The sequence below is a fragment of the Taudactylus pleione genome, unplaced genomic scaffold, assembly GCF_031769625.1.
Source record: "Taudactylus pleione unplaced genomic scaffold, aTauple2 ptg000447l, whole genome shotgun sequence".
Taxonomy (NCBI): Eukaryota; Metazoa; Chordata; class Amphibia; order Anura; family Myobatrachidae; genus Taudactylus; species Taudactylus pleione.
The window spans coordinates 2,522,517-2,544,593 of record NW_028284849.1 but is presented as its reverse complement, the minus strand read 5'-3'; the positions used below and the strand labels follow the sequence as shown (position 1 = coordinate 2,544,593).

At 46.7% G+C, this 22,077-nt stretch overlaps 1 protein-coding gene across 1 annotated transcript in view; it reads left to right on the top strand.

The window, feature by feature from the left end:
- The window catches only part of BANP (BTG3 associated nuclear protein), a 493,255-nt gene that overhangs the window by 283,222 nt on the left and 187,956 nt on the right, over nucleotides 1–22,077 (top strand). Inside the window, exons 9-10 of the mRNA XM_088447981.1 lie at nucleotides 16,179–16,309; nucleotides 19,075–19,137. Coding sequence (XP_088304107.1) covers nucleotides 16,179–16,309; nucleotides 19,075–19,137 — 194 coding nt within the window. The remainder of the gene's footprint in view (nucleotides 1–16,178; nucleotides 16,310–19,074; nucleotides 19,138–22,077) is intronic.

Here is a 22,077-nt window from a genome sequence, read left to right as displayed (position 1 = left end):
ACAGACGCTAGAGTGCAGCAGAGACGGTTGAGATACACGCTGTACACAAGGAGCTGGAACATACAGGAACGTGAACTCACTTTACAGGAACTGGAAGCTACGTACTGAACGCTATAGCCGGCATCAGAGCAGAGAACCAGCAGGGGTAGAAAAGGAACAGGGAGGAAGTGACGGAGCAGTAAGGTACAAGGACTTCAAGTCTCCTAGCAACGAGCCTGAGAGAGCTGCCCGGAGCACTGTTGTCCAACAAGACGCAGTGTCGGCTGGTGACAGTCCTTTAGTGAGAACCTTTTGGTTTCAAGTCAGACAATTTGCTCTGGTTGGTTAATTATCTGCCCTTTGATCCTGTATGGGCGATATTGGGAATTCTACCGCCGGATCAGCGGGTGCCTAGTGGTTGTCTTTTACTTGCCCTGAGTGCAGCCGCCAGAAAAAAAACATATTTCAGGTCTGGATTCAGCCGCGGAGACCCCCTTTCTCTCTATTTAAGGGAAAATTGTTTTACTTATTTAGGAAGGATTGGCAAGAGGCTTCATTGGCTAATGAGTCTAGAGTCGCTAATTTCTTCAATGTTTAGGAAAGCTACATTGCCATACTTCCAATGCAAACAAACCTCTACCTCATGGTATACACTGCGAGTCATAGATAATGATCCCCGCCGTACCTTTAATGGGGGCCCCATAGTCCGCAGGGTTCCTTTGTTTCCTTTTCATATTACTTTTGTTAAGTATTGTCACTTATTGTATAACCTTTTTGTTGTTGAATTATCTGTGTGTTGTTTATCATATTTTTGGTATTTGTAGCTGTTAATTTTCGTAACATTTTCACACTAGATCACTGTTTGTTATATATTCTTTTTGACATTATACAATTTTTGCATTATTGTTTTGCATCAGATTTAAAAAAAAAAAAAAAATATATATATATATATATATAATGAAGTTTAAAAAAAATATGGCGACCTGTACACAGTATATTACCTAGGAGACTGCAACCAATCATTCAGATCACAGAAGCTTTGTGATACTCTTCACTGTCCCTTCCTGTCCTTGAGTAATGTTAATAATTCAATGCTAAAGTTTTGCACACATGGGTGTTACTGTACAGCACGTAATGTGCTTTCTCTAAGACATGCGATTTTGCATGCAAGCGTTTCTGTCTTGCCTGCGGAGGTCAGAAGCATTATCACTTGGTAGCAAAACATTGGAACAGTCCTTAAGAATTTGGTATGATCTCTTGGTGCAAAGCTGTGAGGCTCCTTAATGCTTCTAGCACTTAAAGGGTGGAATTCAATTGTTTCTACCCCCCTTCATGCCCGATGGAGCTTATTCAATTCTTGCTCCTGTCGGGCGCGATCAGCTGCCTGTGCACCATTTCAGCTTGTCATCCCCTGTTCGTGCCCAGCACTTTGGTCGGGGGTAGCTGTTTTACGCGGCTACACCCGTCCTCTATGAGCGCTATCAGCGCGATAATCAGCATCAATTGAATAGCACCCCGGGAGATCGGGCGCGCTAAAACAATTGACTACCGTCCAAGGACAAAGTACAAGGTTTTGTCCATTCAAACTAGTGTCATTTTTCAATGCTGGTGGGTAATAGTTCATTAAGTCATTTATTTTATTTTAACGTGCTTACTTTCAGCACAGGAATGAGACGCACAGCTATAATCATCTTCAGCGCCGTAGATCTATTTATGGCTGAATGCAACAATGGAACTAATGTGGGGTAAATAGAAAGAAAAAAATTGAGTCTGGAACTGAAGATGGTAATCGGACCCTTGTGTTGTCCGCGTCTCTCCATAGAGATCACAATACAATAGTCAGACTTAAGAAAAACATATTTCTTAAGTCTCTCTCAGTATAATTACGCGGCTGCTTATGCGCCTCTTGCCGTCAGTGACGTCCAACAAATGCTCATCTCTGACAGTTACCTTATAGGATTTCACGAATTTGAAACATACATTTTATTATTTAATACAAAATGCAAATGTCCAAAAATTTGGAAAGTGCGATTGAGTGTTTCCGCTGCGCTAGTGTTCCCAGTGGCTAAAGATCTATCCGGTTGAACTTTCGCTGACTTCTTCCATTTATCGCTGGAGGGGTCAAAACAGCCGATCACTAGAATAACTATAAGAGCTAATAAACCTGATTTGAAACAGTCGCTGCAGAATTGCTGTAAATGAAGGTTAGAATAGAGTGATGGTGCGGGAAGGAATCAGAGCTGTTTTTCCTGCATGCGCGCACCATACCTGGGGAGGGGGCCGGGCCCTCACTGCGGAATAAGCGCGTCCCAAGTCACTAATAGGTCAATGTTTACTTGGAGTGAACATGGCTGACAAGTCAGCAGAGATTTTTTATTACCTTTCAGCTTCATTTAGCACAGAATAAAATAGGGGAGGCTGAAGATGGAATTGGCATGTACAAACACTGGCTAGTCGTTAGAATAGATTGGTACAATATGTTCTCAGCTTTTGATTGGCAAAGGTTTTTTATATAATATTTTTCTACGCGTTTGACCCGTCAAGCCACATTAGCTCTGAAATTCCGTTTACAGGAGAGAAAAAAAAATATAACATTTTATGCTGCTGCCTTTAGTAGGAAAGTTCTGTTTTTAGAGTATTTTTTTTGTGTGGTCTGATCTTTATAGGTGAATATAAGATCCCCTTTTAACGTAATCTTAAAATTCAGATTTATGTTCGTGAGCCGTTTAAAAAATTAAATTAATTAAAATATACCATTTTTTTATTTTTTTTTAGAGAAAATTGAGTGAATCAGCTAAGCTCCTAAAGAGTTAAATAGTACGTAAAAATCACAATTTCAGATTTCATTTGTACACATATATGTAACCGAGCATGTGAACAAAGTATTTATATGTTGCTAAAAATGTCCATTGCACTATTGGCACTCTGTGAGAGCCAGCAGTCAAGAAGCCGGCGGACCTAATCCCGACAGCAAACTGCTTAATCCTAAATCTAGACACCTGTCATTTTACCGCCGCCGGGAGACCGCCGCCCGGCATCCCTATCGAAGGGACGCCGAGTTCGGATAGCCGAGGGGGAGTGAGGGTTAGGTTTAGGGTTCCCGGGGGGGGACTTGGGGTTAGGCACTCCCCGGGAGATTAGGTTTAGGCTAGGGGAAGGGATAATTAGGGTTAAGCACTGGGGGGGAAGGTTAGGGTAAGGCACCCCTAAGGGAGGGTTAGGGTTAAGGGAGGGAATTAGGTTAGTCAATACTTACCTTAGAGACGATTGGGATTTTCACCCATGTCGGGCAGCCGCTGTCGGGATTCCAACCCGGCGGTAAATCATACCGATTCCGTGTAAGCAGGCTTCCAGAAACACACACTGGGGATTGGTGGATTCATACACGTGGCAAGCACAGTGATATCACAGCAGCTTAGCTGACTGAAATTCCTACTTTGTATCCAGTTATATGCAATTTTGACACTGTCCTAAAGATGTGGGGTGTGGTTGCAGCTGTCTGCGATGAAGAGAGGATGAATTGCTTAATCCCACTTTACTATTAAACAGAACTGCAATGAAGTGTCAGGGTAACACTGAACAGCGCTTTTGACACAATGCTTTATGTGCACAAATTAACGTACCATTGTTGCGGTATATCGAGCCTTTAAGGCACACACAAGTGAGGAATGTGTTAGTAATGTGTTGCCATTGGCTGTAGATAGGCATTTTAATTTTGTTTCCTGTCTAATAAAGCTGAAGGAATTCTGGTCCTGATTCAGACCCGCTCGCTAAGATGTATACTCTCGCTGCTGCCGATGGTATGCATTGTGTATATGTGTATGCATCGCAGTGCCCATGCGCATACCTTAGCGAAAGTTCACAATGCATTCGCTCGCTGCACATAGACATCTCAGCAGAGTGAGTGACAGGAGAGGCCGTCTGTAGGTGGTAACAGGGGCTGGTCATTAATAATGGTGGGAGGTTAGGTGCAGACGCAACGGCGTTTTAGAGGTGTGTATAATTATAAGACAGCGTCATAGTACACGTCACCTGGCTGGTTTATACACTGAAGTACTCGCAGTGCTTGCGACAGGGTATAGTCAACTGCAAGCACTACGATCGCATGTGATGTACCGATGGTTGCATACACTTCCTGGACATGACGTTACAAGTGGGCGTCTTAAAACAGGCTGGTGGGTGTGTGCATACACCATGTGATCGCTCTCTAAGATATACTGGGCGTGCTAATGCATTGCTGTGCGATAGCACTGCCTACGCAATTTGCATACACATCGTGCAAAAGTATTCATCTAGTGAGCGGCTATGAATCTGGCCCTCTGTTCATACAGCACATACAGCAATGGGTACGATGTGCCCTTACCGGGCCTTTGGAGTAGATCATTGGGAACACAAGTTGCATCGCTGTGTTTTCTTCTGGCAGGTTGAGTTGGAGACATCACACTTTAGTTGTGCAAGAGACCAAGTGCTGTAGTTTGTGCCGCTCTCCCAGCAACCAGCATCTAATCTTCACAGCATAAGTCTATAAGTGTCATGTTTTATTTTCCCCTTCCCAAAGACTGTGTAGCCTGGCTTTGTCATATTATGTTATCTGTCAGCATTTACTACGCTGGTGAAGCCTTCTTATCCAGCTCCTAACATCTTGTTTTCTCCTGTCCAGAGAAGGACTTCTAAGGTCATATTGAGCTGTGCTGCAAACTTCTGTCACATCCAAGCTTTCCGCTAGTAGTTCAGTAAGTCTGCAGTTGTTAAACGCTCCAGATTTGATTGACGGATGAGCTGTGAAGCTAACTATCATGCCAAATTGTTATTCCAAGCCTACAGAACAAATGACTTTGATTGTTCCATCTCTATTGGCGTTTTCCTCGGGGATCCTGAGGGCCAGACGTGGCTCAGCGCGTTGTAGATTACAGTAAGCGCACACATGTGCTACGTCTCGGTGTCTCGCTCAGCAGATCAAGATGGAAGGTTGCTGCTGGTAACAGCTGATTCCTAGTAAAGGCTTATTGCAGGGTGCAGATTTTACCTAGTCCCCATTCTAGAGAGAATCCGCAAAGCGACTTGAGGTTTCTTGCTTTGTCACATTAGGCCGATTTGCTGGGTGGTGTCATTTAGAGGACCGGTGAGCCTGTGAGGAAGGAGATGGGGGGTAAGGAGGGTCTGGCAGTGCTAGGTCACCACCATCCAGGGACTTTTGTGAGCATGTCACAGACTTATGATCAGATGAAGCTCCTGTTCTGTTCTTTGAGAGCAAAGTAGGTGCTCGGGAGACTAGAGTAGTGTTACCTGGGCCCTTAACCACAATTTGCTATGGAGACTGGCGATGCAGTGTTCTGCCCCTGCCTACACGGATCCATTAGATTCAACTGTTTAGTGAAACACCTTCTCTCCCTATATTACACCAGTGCAAGATGGGTGCATTAGACAACTATAGTCATAATGCAAGAACCCTATGTAATACACAGTAGCTACAGATGTTAGGATATTCTGTTCGCTGGAATAGGACCTGACTGTTCTCTGCAGGGAGGACAATGACTAAGTTATAGAGGCAGCAGGGACCACCTGACATTCAGCAACTGTCCCTACATTCCGCTCCTCTCCTCTGCCTTAGATGTAGTTGTGTGCTCTCTGGTAGTGCTCTCTGTACAGCGCTGCTTGATGGTGCTAGATAAATAAACACCAGTAATGACCCATCTCCATGTGTGCCTCCCCAGCCATTGACCTCACCGCACGTCACTGGCCTCTTGAATCTTTAAAGTAGGGATATTCATTGAATGGTTCACCTTCGATGGTTCCAGAAAGCCATCAATGGGCATTACTACCCAGGGACACAGGAATGCAGTGTGTCAATCAGGGGAGGAGGAGGGGCTAAGCCGGCCACGTCAGACAAAAACAATGTCCACTGTGCAATTAATAAAATGTATTAAAACTTTCTCTGCTATCGATGGGAAGAATTGGCAGGAGAAGTTCCGCCATTGATGGCAAAAGCATCGACCATTGGTGGCAAACCATTGATGCTTGCTAGTCGGTGATGGTCGTCCCTTATTGTATTACAACGTTCGTCCACATCTGTAAAGTACTTAGGACTATACTGAGGACATATAAATAAAGGTTGATAATAATATATAATATGGAGAGGACAGTGCTGTGTGCGGTAGGAGGGATGTACAGCCTGGCGAGTGATCTGTTGCTCTGGATATTTCTGTTTCATCTGGTCTTAGAGCCATATTTATAATGTGAGCTCAGTACAGTCCTGAAATCACACTATTTCCATGATGTTTGCTGGACAAATCTGCGTCTGTGGCTCTGATGTGTGAGCGCTCATTTCCGTGCACGCTGCAGGGATGCATTCAGAGGTAGGTGTTTATGAAGCCGCGTCTGCATCTTTTTCCACAGCGGAACTGCGTCTTTATGCTAATGCCGCAGCAGATGGGATCCGTACAGAGACGCCCACCGGCTGCTAATCTTCCGCTTCGCGTATTAAAGATGCACCATCGAACATTGCACCAACCCTATTGAGGCGCAGAATGTCCGTCTGAACATAGTTCTCGAAATCCGTGCAACTGCGTAGCGCGTCTGGCTAGCCACCGCCCTCTTAATACACAGGAAAGTTCACTGAAATTGCCTCTCTCCACATCCGTATTCATTCTGCGACATTCGGTGGTAAGGATCCGGACGCTTGCGCAGTGCAGATTGGACGCAGGCACTGACTGAAATAAATGTCCACTTGCGTCCAGCATCGACATTACGTCCTCCACTTCTGAATCTGGGGGTCATTCAGGACGCTCGCAAGCGGGTCGATGTTACCCCAATGCGCATGCGCACGACGGAGGGAACTCCGTCGTGCGCATGCGCGAGACCCGGACAGCGACAGCCAAGCTGTCGCTCCGGGTCTCGCACCAAAGGGGGCGTGCTGTTGATGGTGACTGACAGTACGCCCCCTTTGGTGGGCGTGCCGGGGGCGTGGCTGGCCAGACGGAGGCGTTCCCATGGCTTAGTCTTACATGTAAGGCTGTAGTAATGAGCTGCTATTGTTATGGTCACCCCTGTTCCATTCATGACCACATGCCCTAGTAATAAACATTCTGTAACCTGTGACAACATTTATTGGGGAACTTTATCTTCAATCTTACTCTTAATACCTTTATGTGAGTCACTAAACAAACTGACAGATACTAATAGTGACATTTGTAAATATTCCATCACATCACCCAGCTGATATAAGAGAGATTTGCAGAACTTGGACGAGAGCCGGATTCTCTGAGCATACTGCAGTATTTGTCTGTAATTCCTGGGTATTCACAGAGAGACATATTGTGTTTCATTTGTCTCCAAAGTATAAGGGAGCTAGATAAAAAAAAGAAAACCGCATACCAAAATTCAGTCTACATTTCCAAATATTTCTCATTTTAGAAATAAATGCAGAAGAACAATCCAGGACTTTAAATAATGATTGATTCAAGGTGTGAATGAGGAGCTGTGATATGGAAAAAAGCCCAAGGGATTGGCCCCTGGGGTTAGGAATGTTTGTAATAAGGGTTATAGGGGGGAGTCACAAGTTGCACCTTATTGTCATGTCTGTGCAGGCCGTGTAGTATGTAGCTCTGCGAGCGCCATAGGGAAACGCTGGGAAAATGCTTTCATTTAGTGCTTCCGAGGAGTGAACTGAAAACAGATTTACTTAAATTTTTTAACATAAGTGACTTTTTCCAACCGTGTCATAGACAGGGCGACCATTTGCTTAGTGGCCGGAGTGCCGTGCGCAAGCCGTATACTCTGCTGGACAGTGAGGAGATATTGTTCCAAAGAGAGATGACAAATATTTTTATGATTGGTTGTGGGAGTTCCAGAGAATAAATCATTGTTTTATTAGGTATTTTGTCAAGTGCTGCAGCATCGCCAGTGTGTCTGATTTTACGTCTGCTTAAATTCCTCACAATATCATCGCTTCCTTCTAGATTAGGTCATGGTACTACATGTCCTAGCATGGCCTGCCGGGGAGCCATCTGTATTTTACTTCGTTCTAGGAAATGTTCCTCCATCTACTAAATAAAATAGAATTTCTTACAGGAGATATGGCCACTGCCATGCTGAATGGCATATAATTGGCGGTGAGCTGTTACTATCATATTACTAGTGGAAGAAATAAGAACAGATAAGACATGAATGGTCCAAGCCAAGAATGTCACAATTCATAAGTAAATACCTGTATAGAATAACAATGTGTATCCGCTGTCATCAGGCTATACTAGTGTTCATTCTGCCTGGGGTGTCGTGCTCTGCTCTGGTGCTTCTAGCACACTCAGCTGATGCAACAAACTGCTGAGATCCAGACCAGAGTGTGCTAGAAGCACCAGAGCGGAGAGTGACACCCCAGGCAGGAAAGCGGAACTGCACAGGATGTGACAGGTGCAGGGTGCTAGAATGAACACTACTATACGATGCGTAAGGCGTGTGTTCTATATGCTGTGCTCAGAGGCGCTTTGAGAGAGGAGGGGGCCCGTGTGAAGTTTCCGATTGGGCCCACTCCTCTCCGGTGGCGCAGTAGATTCTGGCATTGCGCCAGAGTCTGCTGCGCTGCCGCAGGTCTCCGGAAACATGGTGTCCGCCCTGCGTTCCCGAGACATCTCTACCGTGCATGTGCGAATAACTGGGGAAATGGCCACGGTGGCCATTTTCCCGGTGATTTCTGCAGCAGGGCTGACGGAGAGTACATTTAATTGGGTGTGTGGTGTGTGGGCCCGTGTGCACCGCACTCCTGGCACCCATTGTAAATACGCCCCTGGCTGTGCTGTCTCCCAGTAGCAGATATAGAGATAAACTGAGCTACTTTCCCTGTACATTGTGCTTATGAATGGATTATCTTCTGGACAGACCTGGAATTATCATGATGTGTTTGACCAACAACGTCAAAGTACTGCTGGGAATATCTTCCCAGGGTCTGCAAATGTTAGGCTTCCCCTGTCCCCCATATTTCTGGTGTCTAAGTGACGCTTGTTGGGATCCCTCACTATATATTCGCTTCCTATGTAATACCAATAATAGTTTAAAAATGTGTCCATAATGTTTGTTCAGAGGGATAATATTTGTACATTTGTTTTGACTATTGAGATTTTAGCGTATATAATACTCTCAGTTTGGAGCTTGCAGCTGCCCAAATAAATTCGTGACTCGTATCTAACGGGAAGAATGGAGAAATGTAAATGGTGTAATTATCTTCTGCTGAGGATGCAGTCGGCCAGTGTTTATAATTATGACTTTGGTCATTGTCCCATCACGCTTATGAGGCCCCTCTGAATGACCACGTCGGATACACATCTAAACATTTATCACTTAGGTTGACCTACTGGGTATAACTCATGCATTCGGCTTAAAAACTCAGTCTAGTTCTTCACACCCTACATCCTGTGTGCTGAGATCAACAGATATAGGACAGTCAGGTGTGACTCTATATATCGTAAATGAGAAATATGCCAGGAAATAAATAATTACTAGACTCATTGGTCTGTTTCCTTTGCCAGATACTTTAGTGGTCATTGTCCTTCAATAAACCTATATCCGCTTCTGCGTGCAAGAACTACAGAGGCTCCGCTATCAGCTGTTCGTGTGCACGCTCTGTACAGATCTCATAATAGGGCTGAATCCTGAGAACAGCACACAGAGGGATAGGTGCCAGCCACTCACAGGGAACGTTTATCAGCCGAGCTTTCCGGGAACAAAGCTCCAGCCCAACATTTTACTTACATGTGAATAAAGCTATAATAAAAAGGACACTATGTGCAGCTGGCCGCGAACCCCCCCCCCCAGTGAATAAATCAGGTGAGAGCGGTCAGTATGAATTTAGGGGCGCTGTCTGTCTCCCTAAGCTGTGCAGTCTCTCGCCCTTCGCCAGTGATTCTCTCACATATCAAAATTGTAAAGACAGAGCCAGAGAGATTAAATTATGGTTACTTGCAGGAACGGCTGACTTACCCTCCCTTCAGTTTGGGCGCTGTTCATGTTTGTGTTTATTTGTATGGAAAAATGTTTAAAAATGGATAAATATTGCTTTTGCCCGGCCAGAGAATTCCCGGAGAATTCTCCTCTCGTTTCAACGTTTGCAGAGATGGTTATAGAATAAATTCATAGATCACTGGTTTCTCTTCATCGCACGGAATCAATAGTTTAGCAGATTGTGTGGGACTGAATTAAAAAGAAAATGTAAATATTGTTCTCTATAAAGGAGCGATACATGCCAACTCCGATCAGTTGTATGATATATCCCAAAGTGTCCAGGCTGTATATAGCAGCTGCCATTGTGAGCATTCCTTCCTTTCTACTGTAATAAGGTGCGATCAGTAATACAGTAAATACTGTCCAGACTGTAACAGCCACAGACTGTGGCCGGACAGGTTCCTACACCAATGCTGACGAATGAAGATGTCTCGTGTGCTTTCTTCAGTCAGTGGCCTGAAAGAGCTACAGCTGGAGGTGTACATTGCGTCGGTGGCGAGGAGAGAAGGTGAAGGGGGGACACTCTGTGGTTTTTTAAGTTAAAGCTTCATGTTAGTAGTGAGCAGTATGAGCGGTTGTCAGGGGTAACAGTGCTGGAATTAGGCAAAAGTATAATCAAGGGGTCAAAAATAGGGAGCTAGAGGAAGGAAATAGAGCGCTTGGGAGACGGGGGGAGAGAGAGAGCTGGGGTGCCAGCAGATAGGGAGAGCTAGATGGCGGAAAGAGAGACCCTGCGATAGCGGGGGGGACATACGACAGGTAGGTGGAGAAGAGTGAAAGCTGGAGGTTGGTCTAGAGAGGAAGAGACAGCTACAGGGATCAGAGACAGTAGGGATCAGAGATATAATATGGTGGTGCCATGTAGTTGGGGTACAGGACCGTGCTGCTGGCTGTGTGTGGCATACGTCAGTAAGGGCCTGTTATGCTGGCCACGTTCCTGTACAGGATAGACATAGCACTAGGCCATATTGTGTGCAGTGTTCTCAGTGTCTCTGCTAGTGTGCACAGTGCTGAATTACGCCTTCTGTACCGTGTCTCTCCTAAGGAGCACAACAACTATCAGCTGCACCTGGGACATATGGTTGGGATAACGCCTGTGATGTCAGTGAGCTGATGTCATATAGAGAGGGTGAAAGGGCATTTAAAGCTATAACCACATTAGCGAAGTAGCTTCATTAATCTGATTAAACAGAGTTGAAATGAAAGGAAATAAATGAGATAACGCAGGTCACACCCCTCTCTGCAGGACATATTATATTTATATTTCATTCCTGCTTGTTTTTGGTTTCCCTAAGTTTCCCATCCATCCCCCCCCCCCCCTAACCCTGTGTGTTGTGATGAACCTGAAGACGTCCCTGATATCCCCGGCTGTCATTCCGTGCAGAGGGATTTACGGCTGTTGTGTAAATAAATGTATAAATGCCTCCAGTTCATACTGCAGCTGCATTGTACAATAAGAGCAGTAACATCCGCGCACATCTGTGCCGGCAGCTGGCAGCTCGCTGTCCAATCCCCATTTCTGCACACTCCCAACACATTCGTGTTCTCTGCAGACCGTGGCTATCTCCAGGGTACCAGAGGGGAAGTGGACCACCGTATCCCCACCCTCCAGGGCCCCCTCTTTCCAGGCAGGGAATGCAGCTAAGACCATTACGAAAAGTTACGGCCAGTAAAACGCCTGCCCTAAACAAAAGGCTAATAACATTATGGTGCTAAGATCTGTGCATTGTGAGCACGCTGGAAATGGCTGCCGTGTCACTATTGTGCAGGGGGGGGGAATTCCATGTGTCTGTGTGTAACTACCCCTGACAGTCAGCAGCTGTGAGTGTCAGCCCCTGCCTGCCCCTCCAGTGCCACCCACCAAGTGCTGGAGATTTATGGGGCAGCTGACCAGAGTACCTGCGTAACCCCGGCAGTAAACGCAGCACCGTAAGCGGGATCAAGTGGTCACAAAAGATAGATGTGACTTAGGTCAGACACAGCAGGAAGACTTTGCATCTGTTGTGCATTATAGGTGCATTTGAAGACTATAAGGCTACGTACATACTAGCTTAAGAAATACATTTTTACTGCAGGCTAAAAGGCATATAAGCCGTATTGCTTTTCTGCATGTGTTTAATGTGCATTTTATATTAATTTGATATGCATTTAGATACAATTACTAATCTTTAATTCGTAGGGCATTTTGGACATGCACCCCACATACCAATCTGCTCCCACTGTGGGGTGTGTGAGACTTTATCTGCGTTGATGCACTGAAATGGAACAAGAGGCAATAAAGGCGCTTTTTGAAGCAATGCATATGAAAATGCTAAATATTTAAAATCCTGATTTATCCACTGACCGAACAAAACACGATGAGTTACTGAGACACGGTTTTATAGTACAGGTTGAGTCTCCCATATCCAAAGTGCTCGGCACCAGGGGTATTTTGGATAAAGGAAAATTCCGTATTTTGGAATATTTGCATTTAATAATGAAATATCTTGGGAATGGGACCCAAATTATACACACAGGATGCATTAATGTGTTATATACACCTTATACACACAGCCTGCAGGTCATTTTATACAATATTTTCAATAATTTTATGGCTCAAACAAAGTTTGTGTACATACATGAAATGTATTTATGTTTCATATTCATATACACCTTATACACACAGCCTGTAGGTCATTTTATACATTATTTTTAATAATTTGTGCCTTAGACAAAGTTTGTGTATATTGAACCATCAAAAATCAAAGGTTTCATTGTCTCAGTCATGCCAAAAAAATTCTGTATTTCGGAATATTTGGATATGGGAGACTCAACCTGTACCTACATAGCGGGAATTGTCTCTTGTGTTTCAGTGCTATCACATTCATTCATTCCATGCAGTAATGGTACATTGATTACTTTCACATCTGTTTAGAAACACACATTAAATGCAGAACAAACACCGATGTGTCTGTAGCCTTAATTCCCTGTACCAAAACTGGATTCTTGAGGATTAAATGGGCTGAAAATGTATCAGTGGAGAGATAATTGTGTTGTGAATGGGTGTGGATTAAAAGATCTACAGTAATTAGATAGACAGTCAAAAGGTCGGCACCAACTGGTAGACAGGTAATTGGTCGACAGGTACAAACAGTTGACACAAAAGGTCAACATGGATGAAGATGGACAGGTACAAAAGGTCGACATTGGAATGGTCAAAGCCTAATCTTCACCCTAATCCTCCCTCCTGGTGCCTAGCCCTAACCATCGGGATAAGTGCCTAACCCTAATCATCCATCCTAATGCCTAACCATAACCCACCAGTAAGTGCCTAACCCTAATTGCCCATCCTAATGCCTAACCCTCCAGTAAGTGCCTAACACTAATCATTCATCCTAATGCCTAACCCTCCAGTAAGTGCCTAACCCTAATCATTCATCCTAATGCCTAACCCTCCAGTAAGTGCCTAACCCTAATCGCCCATCCTAATGCTTAACCCTAACCCTCCAGTAAGTGCCTAACCCTAATCGCCCATCCTAATGCCTAACCCTCCAGTAAATGCCTAACCCTAATCGCCCATCCTAATGCTTAACCCTAACCCTCCAGTAAGTGCCTAACCCTAATCGCCCATCCTAATGCTTAACCCTAACCCTCCAGTAAGTGCCTAACCCTAATCGCCCATCCTAATGCCTAACCCTAATCGCCCATCCTAATGCCTAACCCTCCAGTAAATGCCTAACCCTCCAGTAAGTGCCTAACCCTAATCGCCCATCCTAATGCCTAACCCTAATCGCCCATCCTAATGCCTAACCCTAATCGCCCATCCTAATGCCTAACCCTCCAGTAAATGCCTAACCCTCCAGTAAGTGCCTAACCCTAATCGTTCATCCTAATGCCTAACCCTCCAGTAAGTGCCTAACCCTAATTGCCCATCCTAATGCCTAACCCTCCAGTAAGTGCCTAAACCTAATCGTTCATCCTAATGCCTAACCCTCCAGTAAGTGCCTAACCCTAATCGTCCATCCTAATGTCTAACCCACCAGTAAGTGCCTAACCCTAATCGCCCATCCTAGTGCCTAACCCTCCAGTAAATGCCTAACCCTAATCGCCCATCCTAATGCTTAACCCTAACCCTCCAGTAAGTGCCTAACCCTAATCGCCCATCCTAATGCTTAACCCTAACCCTCCAGTAAGTGCCTAACCCTAATCGCCCATCCTAATGCCTAACCCTAATCGCCCATCCTAATGCCTAACCCTCCAGTAAATGCCTAACCCTCCAGTAAGTGCCTAACCCTAATCGCCCATCCTAATGCCTAACCCTAATCGCCCATCCTAATGCCTAACCCTAATCGCCCATCCTAATGCCTAACCCTCCAGTAAATGCCTAACCCTCCAGTAAGTGCCTAACCCTAATCGTTCATCCTAATGCCTAACCCTCCAGTAAGTGCCTAACCCTAATTGCCCATCCTAATGCCTAACCCTCCAGTAAGTGCCTAAACCTAATCGTTCATCCTAATGCCTAACCCTCCAGTAAGTGCCTAACCCTAATCGTCCATCCTAATGTCTAACCCACCAGTAAGTGCCTAACCCTAATCGCCCATCCTAATGCTTAACCCTAACCCTCCAGTAAGTGCCTAACCCTAATCGCCCATCCTAATGCCTAACCCTCCAGTAAATGCCTAACCCTAATCGCCCATCCTAATGCTTAACCCTAACCCTCCAGTAAGTGCCTAACCCTAATCGCCCATCCTAATGCTTAACCCTAATCGCCCATCCTAATGTCTAACCCACCAGTAAGTGCCTAACCCTAATCGCCCATCCTAGTGCCTAACCCTCCAGTAAGTGCCTAACCCTAATCGCCCATCCTAGTGCCTAACCCTCCAGTAAGTGCCTAACCCTAATCGCCCATCCTAGTGCCTAACCCTCCAGTAAGTGCCTGACCCTAATCGCCCATCCTAGTGCCTAACCCTCCAGTAAGTGCCTGACCCTAATCGCCCATCCTAGTGCCTAACCCTCCAGTAAGTGCCTAACCCTAATCGCCCATCCTAGTGCCTAACCCTCCAGTAAGTGCCTAACCCTAATCGCCCATCCTAGTGCCTAACCCTCCAGTAAGTGCCTAACCCTAATCATTCATCCTAATGCCTAACCCACCAGTAAGTGCCTAACCCTAATCATTCATCCTAATGCCTAACCCACCAGTAAGTGCCTAACCCTAATCATTCATCCTAATGCCTAACCCTCCAGTAAGTGCCTAACCCTAATCGTCCATCCTAATGTCTAACCCACCAGTAAGTGCCTAACCCTAATCGCCCATCCTAATGCTTAACCCTAACCCTCCAGTAAGTGCCTAACCCTAATCGCCCATCCTAATGCCTAACCCTCCAGTAAATGCCTAACCCTAATCGCCCATCCTAATGCTTAACCCTAACCCTCCAGTAAGTGCCTAACCCTAATCGCCCATCCTAATGCTTAACCCTAATCGCCCATCCTAATGTCTAACCCACCAGTAAGTGCCTAACCCTAATCGCCCATCCTAGTGCCTAACCCTCCAGTAAGTGCCTAACCCTAATCGCCCATCCTAGTGCCTAACCCTCCAGTAAGTGCCTAACCCTAATCGCCCATCCTAGTGCCTAACCCTCCAGTAAGTGCCTGACCCTAATCGCCCATCCTAGTGCCTAACCCTCCAGTAAGTGCCTGACCCTAATCGCCCATCCTAGTGCCTAACCCTCCAGTAAGTGCCTAACCCTAATCGCCCATCCTAGTGCCTAACCCTCCAGTAAGTGCCTAACCCTAATCGCCCATCCTAGTGCCTAACCCTCCAGTAAGTGCCTAACCCTAATCATTCATCCTAATGCCTAACCCACCAGTAAGTGCCTAACCCTAATCATTCATCCTAGTGCCTAACCCACCAGTAAGTGCCTAACCCTAATCATTCATCCTAATGCCTAACCCACCAGTAAGTGCCTAACCCTAATCGTAATTCTAAAAAAATAAAAAGTCAACCATTTTTGTGTCAACCTTTTCATTGTTAACCTTTTGTACCTGTCGAACTTCATCCATGTCGATCTTTTGTACATGTTGACCAATTGTATGTCAACCAGTTGGTATCTACCTAAACACTGTCAAGCTTTTTTTATTGTAGTTCTATTGAATGGAAGCCTTTGCGAATGTCATTGTTAATATATCATTTAGCCACAACTCCATATGTTGTCTGTTCCGCTTTGCAGATGGCGTCCAAAATACCGTATCCTCATCCAGTGACCTGCAACAGACTCCGCCCCAGGCGCTGCATTACGCACTGGCCAATGCGCAGCAGGTGCAGATCCATCAGATCGGGGAAGACGGTCAGGTCCAGGTGGTAGGTTCTCATAGTAATAAGCATTGCCTTCACTCATTCCCTCGTTACTAGATTGCTCTAATTACCAATAATGTATCCTAATGCCGTAGTGAGTGATCCATAGATTACTAGATAACATTTATTTTTTTACAGATTATTCCAGAGATTGATAGATACATTTCTTTATTACTATGTGGAGCTTGATGGGGTGAAGGGGTTTTGTGAGCTCTGATACAAAGGTCCATACGGCCTACTCAAGGCTTAGCCATTCATTTTAGTATATAGAGGTTGTTTAACTGTATTGTAGTTGGGATAAATGGGGTAAAAGCGCCAGCAAGAGACCTTTTTATTACCCCAAAGTACAGTATACTTACGGTTTATTAAAATTTAGAAACTTCCTTACTAGGTACAAAAAACAAGTCTTAAGCCCCTTCATACTGCGAGGGCTGGAAGGCTGTGATTTCAGAGAGACATCCGTCCAATAAAAGGGAAGTTTATTTCCTCTGGCGACGGATTTTTCCCAGAGAATGTAAGATTATCTCAGAGAAATACCTCTGCCGGGTTTCAGCCAAATTAAAGGAAGAGTAACGACACTTAATTTCACAGTTGATAGCTAGGACTTGGAGCAGAGACACATTGATTTAAGTATTGCGGAGTGATCACAGAATCTCCTGTAGACAAGTGAAATGTTTATGAGATCACAGGGTCTGTTTTCAGGCAGGTTGAGTCCTTCGCTCCACAAAATAAATCTGCCCCCTTTTCCTTATACAAAGCCCCTTTAGCTTAAGTGGATTTAGTCAGAATCAGAGCATCTGAATTGTCCGCTGTATGTGCAGTCACTTTACAGATTCTATCCGCGAGAAGCGACACGTAATGTTGGTAGATAGCTGCATGAAATAACTATTATATTGGAACACAAAAGCCCATTTTCTCTGGAGCGCTCGCCGTGTTCCCCTCTCACTGGCTCATCATTGTGCGATATATATGATGGCGCACTATTGAACCATACCGTACGACAGTATAGCGCATAATATTGTAGATTATATAGAGACTAGCTGATAGTCCTGCTATTATCCATCACAGTACAGCCAGCACTAGATGGTCGGATGTGGGGAAACTACTACCCCGTTAACTAGTTTGGGGGAAGAAAATAATAAAAAAATAAGGGTTGCAATTAATTAGGTGTATTACAGGGGGAAGCATATGCTAGACATTGATTTATGCTATATCCCTGTACAGGCTAAGGAGCAAATGTATGGATATAAATATGTTTAACTAGGCAGCGCAGCTAATATTCATAATGGAAATGTTCATAACACCATAAACCACTGTCAGTACATAGATACATTTGCTGAAGATTCTTAATATTGTATCAGCATTAATTCAATTCCTAAAAAGTTGATAATTGTCTATAATAAAGTGAATCGTATAAAGACAGGACTATGGTATCAGATCTTAGCCAACGAACGCTGCTATCTCTTCACTATGGATCAGCCCCGATTCCCCAGGACGCCGGCCGGGACTATTGCTTTTTAGGAATGTAATGACTGTTCTAAGTGAATCATTGCACTGACAGTGGTTTATCAATGCTAAGTGGTCACGATAAGAACAGTTTATACTCTTGCAGGGCAGGAACCCAGCTCACCACATAAATCAGCCTTCCCATATATCCTTATATAAATAGCAGATTTTTTTCTGTACATTGTTCTTTTTATTTCCTTTTAGTTTCTGGCTGCTCACCGGCAGAGGCAGACATTTACTGGGCTTTAACCACTAATAATACATCACTGAGGTGTCGCTGCACTGTAACCGATAGCTAAAATGCTCATTCACAATCTGCCAAATGAGATTGACATTGCATTATAAATGTGATCCATTAGAACGGCATAGACCGCTATTATTCTGTCCTCCAAACGCCACTGTACGCGTCGTCCGCAGTAGGCCGAGGGTTAATTCCCGCCAGTCTCCTCCAGGCCGCGGGGAACGGAAGGCAAAAGTGTCTTTTATCAAGTCTGGATGTTTCCTCGCAGTCCCTATTGTCAGTTTGATAAGTTCAGTCTGTTTTGTTTTGCCTCTTATGAATAAGATCGTTTCCTTCCAAAGGAAATGAAGCTGTTTGGTATAGAGGGAGCTGTGTTTCTTTGAAATTCACAGGCAATTGTTCTTGTTTAAAAACAAATAAATAAATAAATAAAGTCAGAAGGTTTTCTGGCTGATCTCTAGGTTGTGCCTCTTTATTCTCCCCTCTATAAGAGAGGGTTTATTTTATTTCTCCCAAAACAAGGACAGTGAGAAAATGAGAACTGTGATTGATAGAGAATCCTCTAAGGGAGCCCAAACGGTCTGTAGCCGTCCAGTAACTGGTGTTCCCCACACCCACCCCGCACGTGTGGTACTGAGCGCCTACATAGACTGTATGCCACTGAAACGCGTGGGTCTAGTTGTACTGAGACGTATTCCGGGCCAGATACTACTGGTATAACCCAATGTCCTATGTTTCTGTAGAAACTAGTAATAGTCCGTTATTGTCTTTTCTAAGGCTTGGATGGAGACACAATGGATGAAGATAAAGTGCCAGCCAGCCAGCTCCTAACTGTCATTTTTCAAACACAAGTCTGTGGCAGTTAGGAGCTGATTGGCTGGTACTTTATTGCCGTTCACTTAATCTCCATCCAAGGCTTAGTAAATAGACCCCATTATCACTTTTACCCCTTTGAAAACCATGTTCCTTTTATAGTACGCATTGATTGTGTTTTCTTACATCATTTTTCTCTTGTTGTTTACAGGGACATCTGCACATAGCACAGGTGCCGCAGGGAGAGCAGGTTCAGATCACGCAGGACAGCGAGGTACTTTATTCTCAGATTTTGGGGAAGTCACCGCGTTGCTGACACTTTCTCCTGACAATTGTCTTCATAAGCACCGAGCGTTTCCTCTGCTGCATTCTGGGCAGTGTCTGGTGCAAAAAGAGACACATCAGTGTCGTACTAACCTGGCATTCGCAGCTTATACCTGGACAGGCTTAGGCAAACCTACGTCTCTCCAGCTATTGAGGAACTACAAGTACCAGCATTTCCCGGGGCATGCGGTTCCTCAGCAACTATAAAGACATAGGTCGCCTATGCTTTGCTATAGAGTATTGAGTTTTACTGAGTGTCTTGACATCCAGAATACTTCCAGTAGCACGAACTACACACCGTGATTGTCAGCTCCGCTGCCCACGAGGATCTACGGCCACTTTTGCTTACTGTGCTGACTCTTGAGTGTAAAAAGTTGTAATAAATGCCATCATATTGCCGTGCCAATCCCTAAAACACACATGGAGGGAAAGTAAGGCTGCCATGTTGATCTCTTGGCGCCGTGTGGCGTGCGGTTGGCCGCGGTCCGTCATTGTGATCACAGCTACATACCAAGCACATTGCTGTAACCAGCAGAATTTATTTGTGTTTCTGACATTGGGTGAAAACTGATGACATTACAGGAAAATCAAATATTTTAGCTCCTGTGGTTTTTAAAGACCTGTTTCATATCTCAGCAGACTCACAATTCGTAGCTCTGTCAGTTATTAGCTTCCAGCAAGCTGTACGTTTATATTTGTATGATCTGTTCCTGTCTAAGTGGGCTTTCTACCGGCGGGTTCTGCAGCGTGAGGACAATAGGACAGGAGGTGTTACATAGCTGAGTGGTTTTTGGAACGCCAATGTACATTGTTAGTTGGCAGCTCCCATGTGTTGCAGTGGAATTAAAGTAACCATAAAGGTATAATAACGTATGTATAATACAGAAACACACTTCATAACTTTTCACTTCTGCATTTGAATATTGAGTCCACATGATCTCACTTTAATCTGTGGATAAAATGAGATACCTTGTGATCTGGTCAGTCCCACAGATACCGCCACGACATTGGCTATCAGGGAAAATGTTTTGGTTATTCCCACAGTAAAATTAAAGATGCAAATTAATATAATAAGTTCCCACCAGTGTTACCTGCTATATTAATATCATTGACCAGAAACTGCAGACACCAAGTAACGTCGTTATCGCTGCCTCCCCTCTCCCCTCCCACTGCTGCCTGCCCAGCGCACGCTGCCTCCCCTCTCCCCTCCCACTGCTGCCTGCCCAGCGCACGCTGCCTCCCCTCTCCCCTCCCACTGCTGCCTGCCCAGCATACGCTGCCGCCCCTCTCCCCTCCCACTGCTGCCTGCCCAGCATACGCTGCCTCCCCTCTCCCCTCCCACTGCTGCCTGCCCAGCGCACGCTGCCTCCCCTCTCCCCTCCCACTGCTGCCTGCCCAGCGCATGCTGCCTCCCCTCTCCCCTCCCACTGCTGCCTGCCCAGCGCACCCTGCCTCCCCTCTCCCCTCCCACTGCTGCCTGCCAGCGCACCCTGCCTCCCCTCTCCCCTCCCACTGCTGCCTGCCCAACGCACCCTGCCTCCCCTCTCCCCTCCCACTGCTGCCTGCCCAGCGCATGCTGCCACCCCTCTCCCCTCCCACTGCTGCCTGCCCAGCGCACGCTACCTGCCCAGCGCACGCTGCTTCCCCTCTCCCCTCCCACTGCTGCCTGCCCAGCGCACGCTGCCTCCCCTCTCCCCTCCCACTGCTGCCTGCCCAGCGCACGCTGCCTCCCCTCTCCCCTCCCACTGCTGCCTGCCGAGCATACGCTGCCGCCCCTCTCCCCTCCCACTGCTGCCTGCCCAGCATACGCTGCCTCCCCTCTCCCCTCCCACTGCTGCCTGCCCAGCGCACGCTGCCTCCCCTCTCCCCTCCCACTGCTGCCTGCCCAGCGCATGCTGCCTCCCCTCTCCCCTCCCACTGCTGCCTGCCCAGCGCACCCTGCCTCCCCTCTCCCCTCCCACTGCTGCCTGCCAGCGCACCCTGCCTCCCCTCTCCCCTCCCACTGCTGCCTGCCCAACGCACCCTGCCTCCCCTCTCCCCTCCCACTGCTGCCTGCCCAGCGCATGCTGCCACCCCTCTCCCCTCCCACTGCTGCCTGCCCAGCGCACGCTGCCTGCCCAGCGCACGCTGCTTCCCCTCTCCCCTCCCACTGCTGCCTGCCCAGCGCACGCTGCCTCCCCTCTCCCCTCCCACTGCTGCCTGCCCAGCGCACCCTGCCTCCCCTCTCCCCTCCCACTGCTGCCTGCCCAACGCACCCTGCCTCCCCTCTCCCCTCCCACTGCTGCCTGCCCAGCGCATGCTGCCTCCCCTCTCCCCTCCCACTGCTGCCTGCCCAGCGCACGCTGCCTGCCCAGCGCACGCTGCTTCCCCTCTCCCCTCCCACTGCTGCCTGCCCAGCGCATGCTGCCTCCCCTCTCCCCTCCCACTGCTGCCTGCCCAGTGCACCCTGCCTCCCCTCTCCCCTCCCACTGCTGCCTGCCCAGCGCATGCTGCCTCCCCTCTCCCCTCCCACTGCTGCCTGCCCAGCGCACACTGCCTGCCCAGCGCACGCTACCTCCCCTCCCACTGCTGCCTGCCCAGCGCACGCTGCCTCCCCTCTCCCCTCCCACTGCTGCCTGCCCAGCGCACCCTGCCTCCCCTCTCCCCTCCCACTGCTGCCTGCCCAGCGCACCCTGCCTCCCCTCTCCCCTCCCACTGCTGCCTGCCCAGCGCACCCTGCCTCCCCTCTATCGTACAGCATGCACTGACCACCGATTTATAAAAACACATCTAAGGATCATGCATATAGGTGGGAAAGAACCTTTGTAGCCAGATTCCCTGCAGTGTAAAATGAGATTAACGTGAATGTCTTCAACGAGTGTAGAAATCACATTCTGGAATGTGTTGGAAG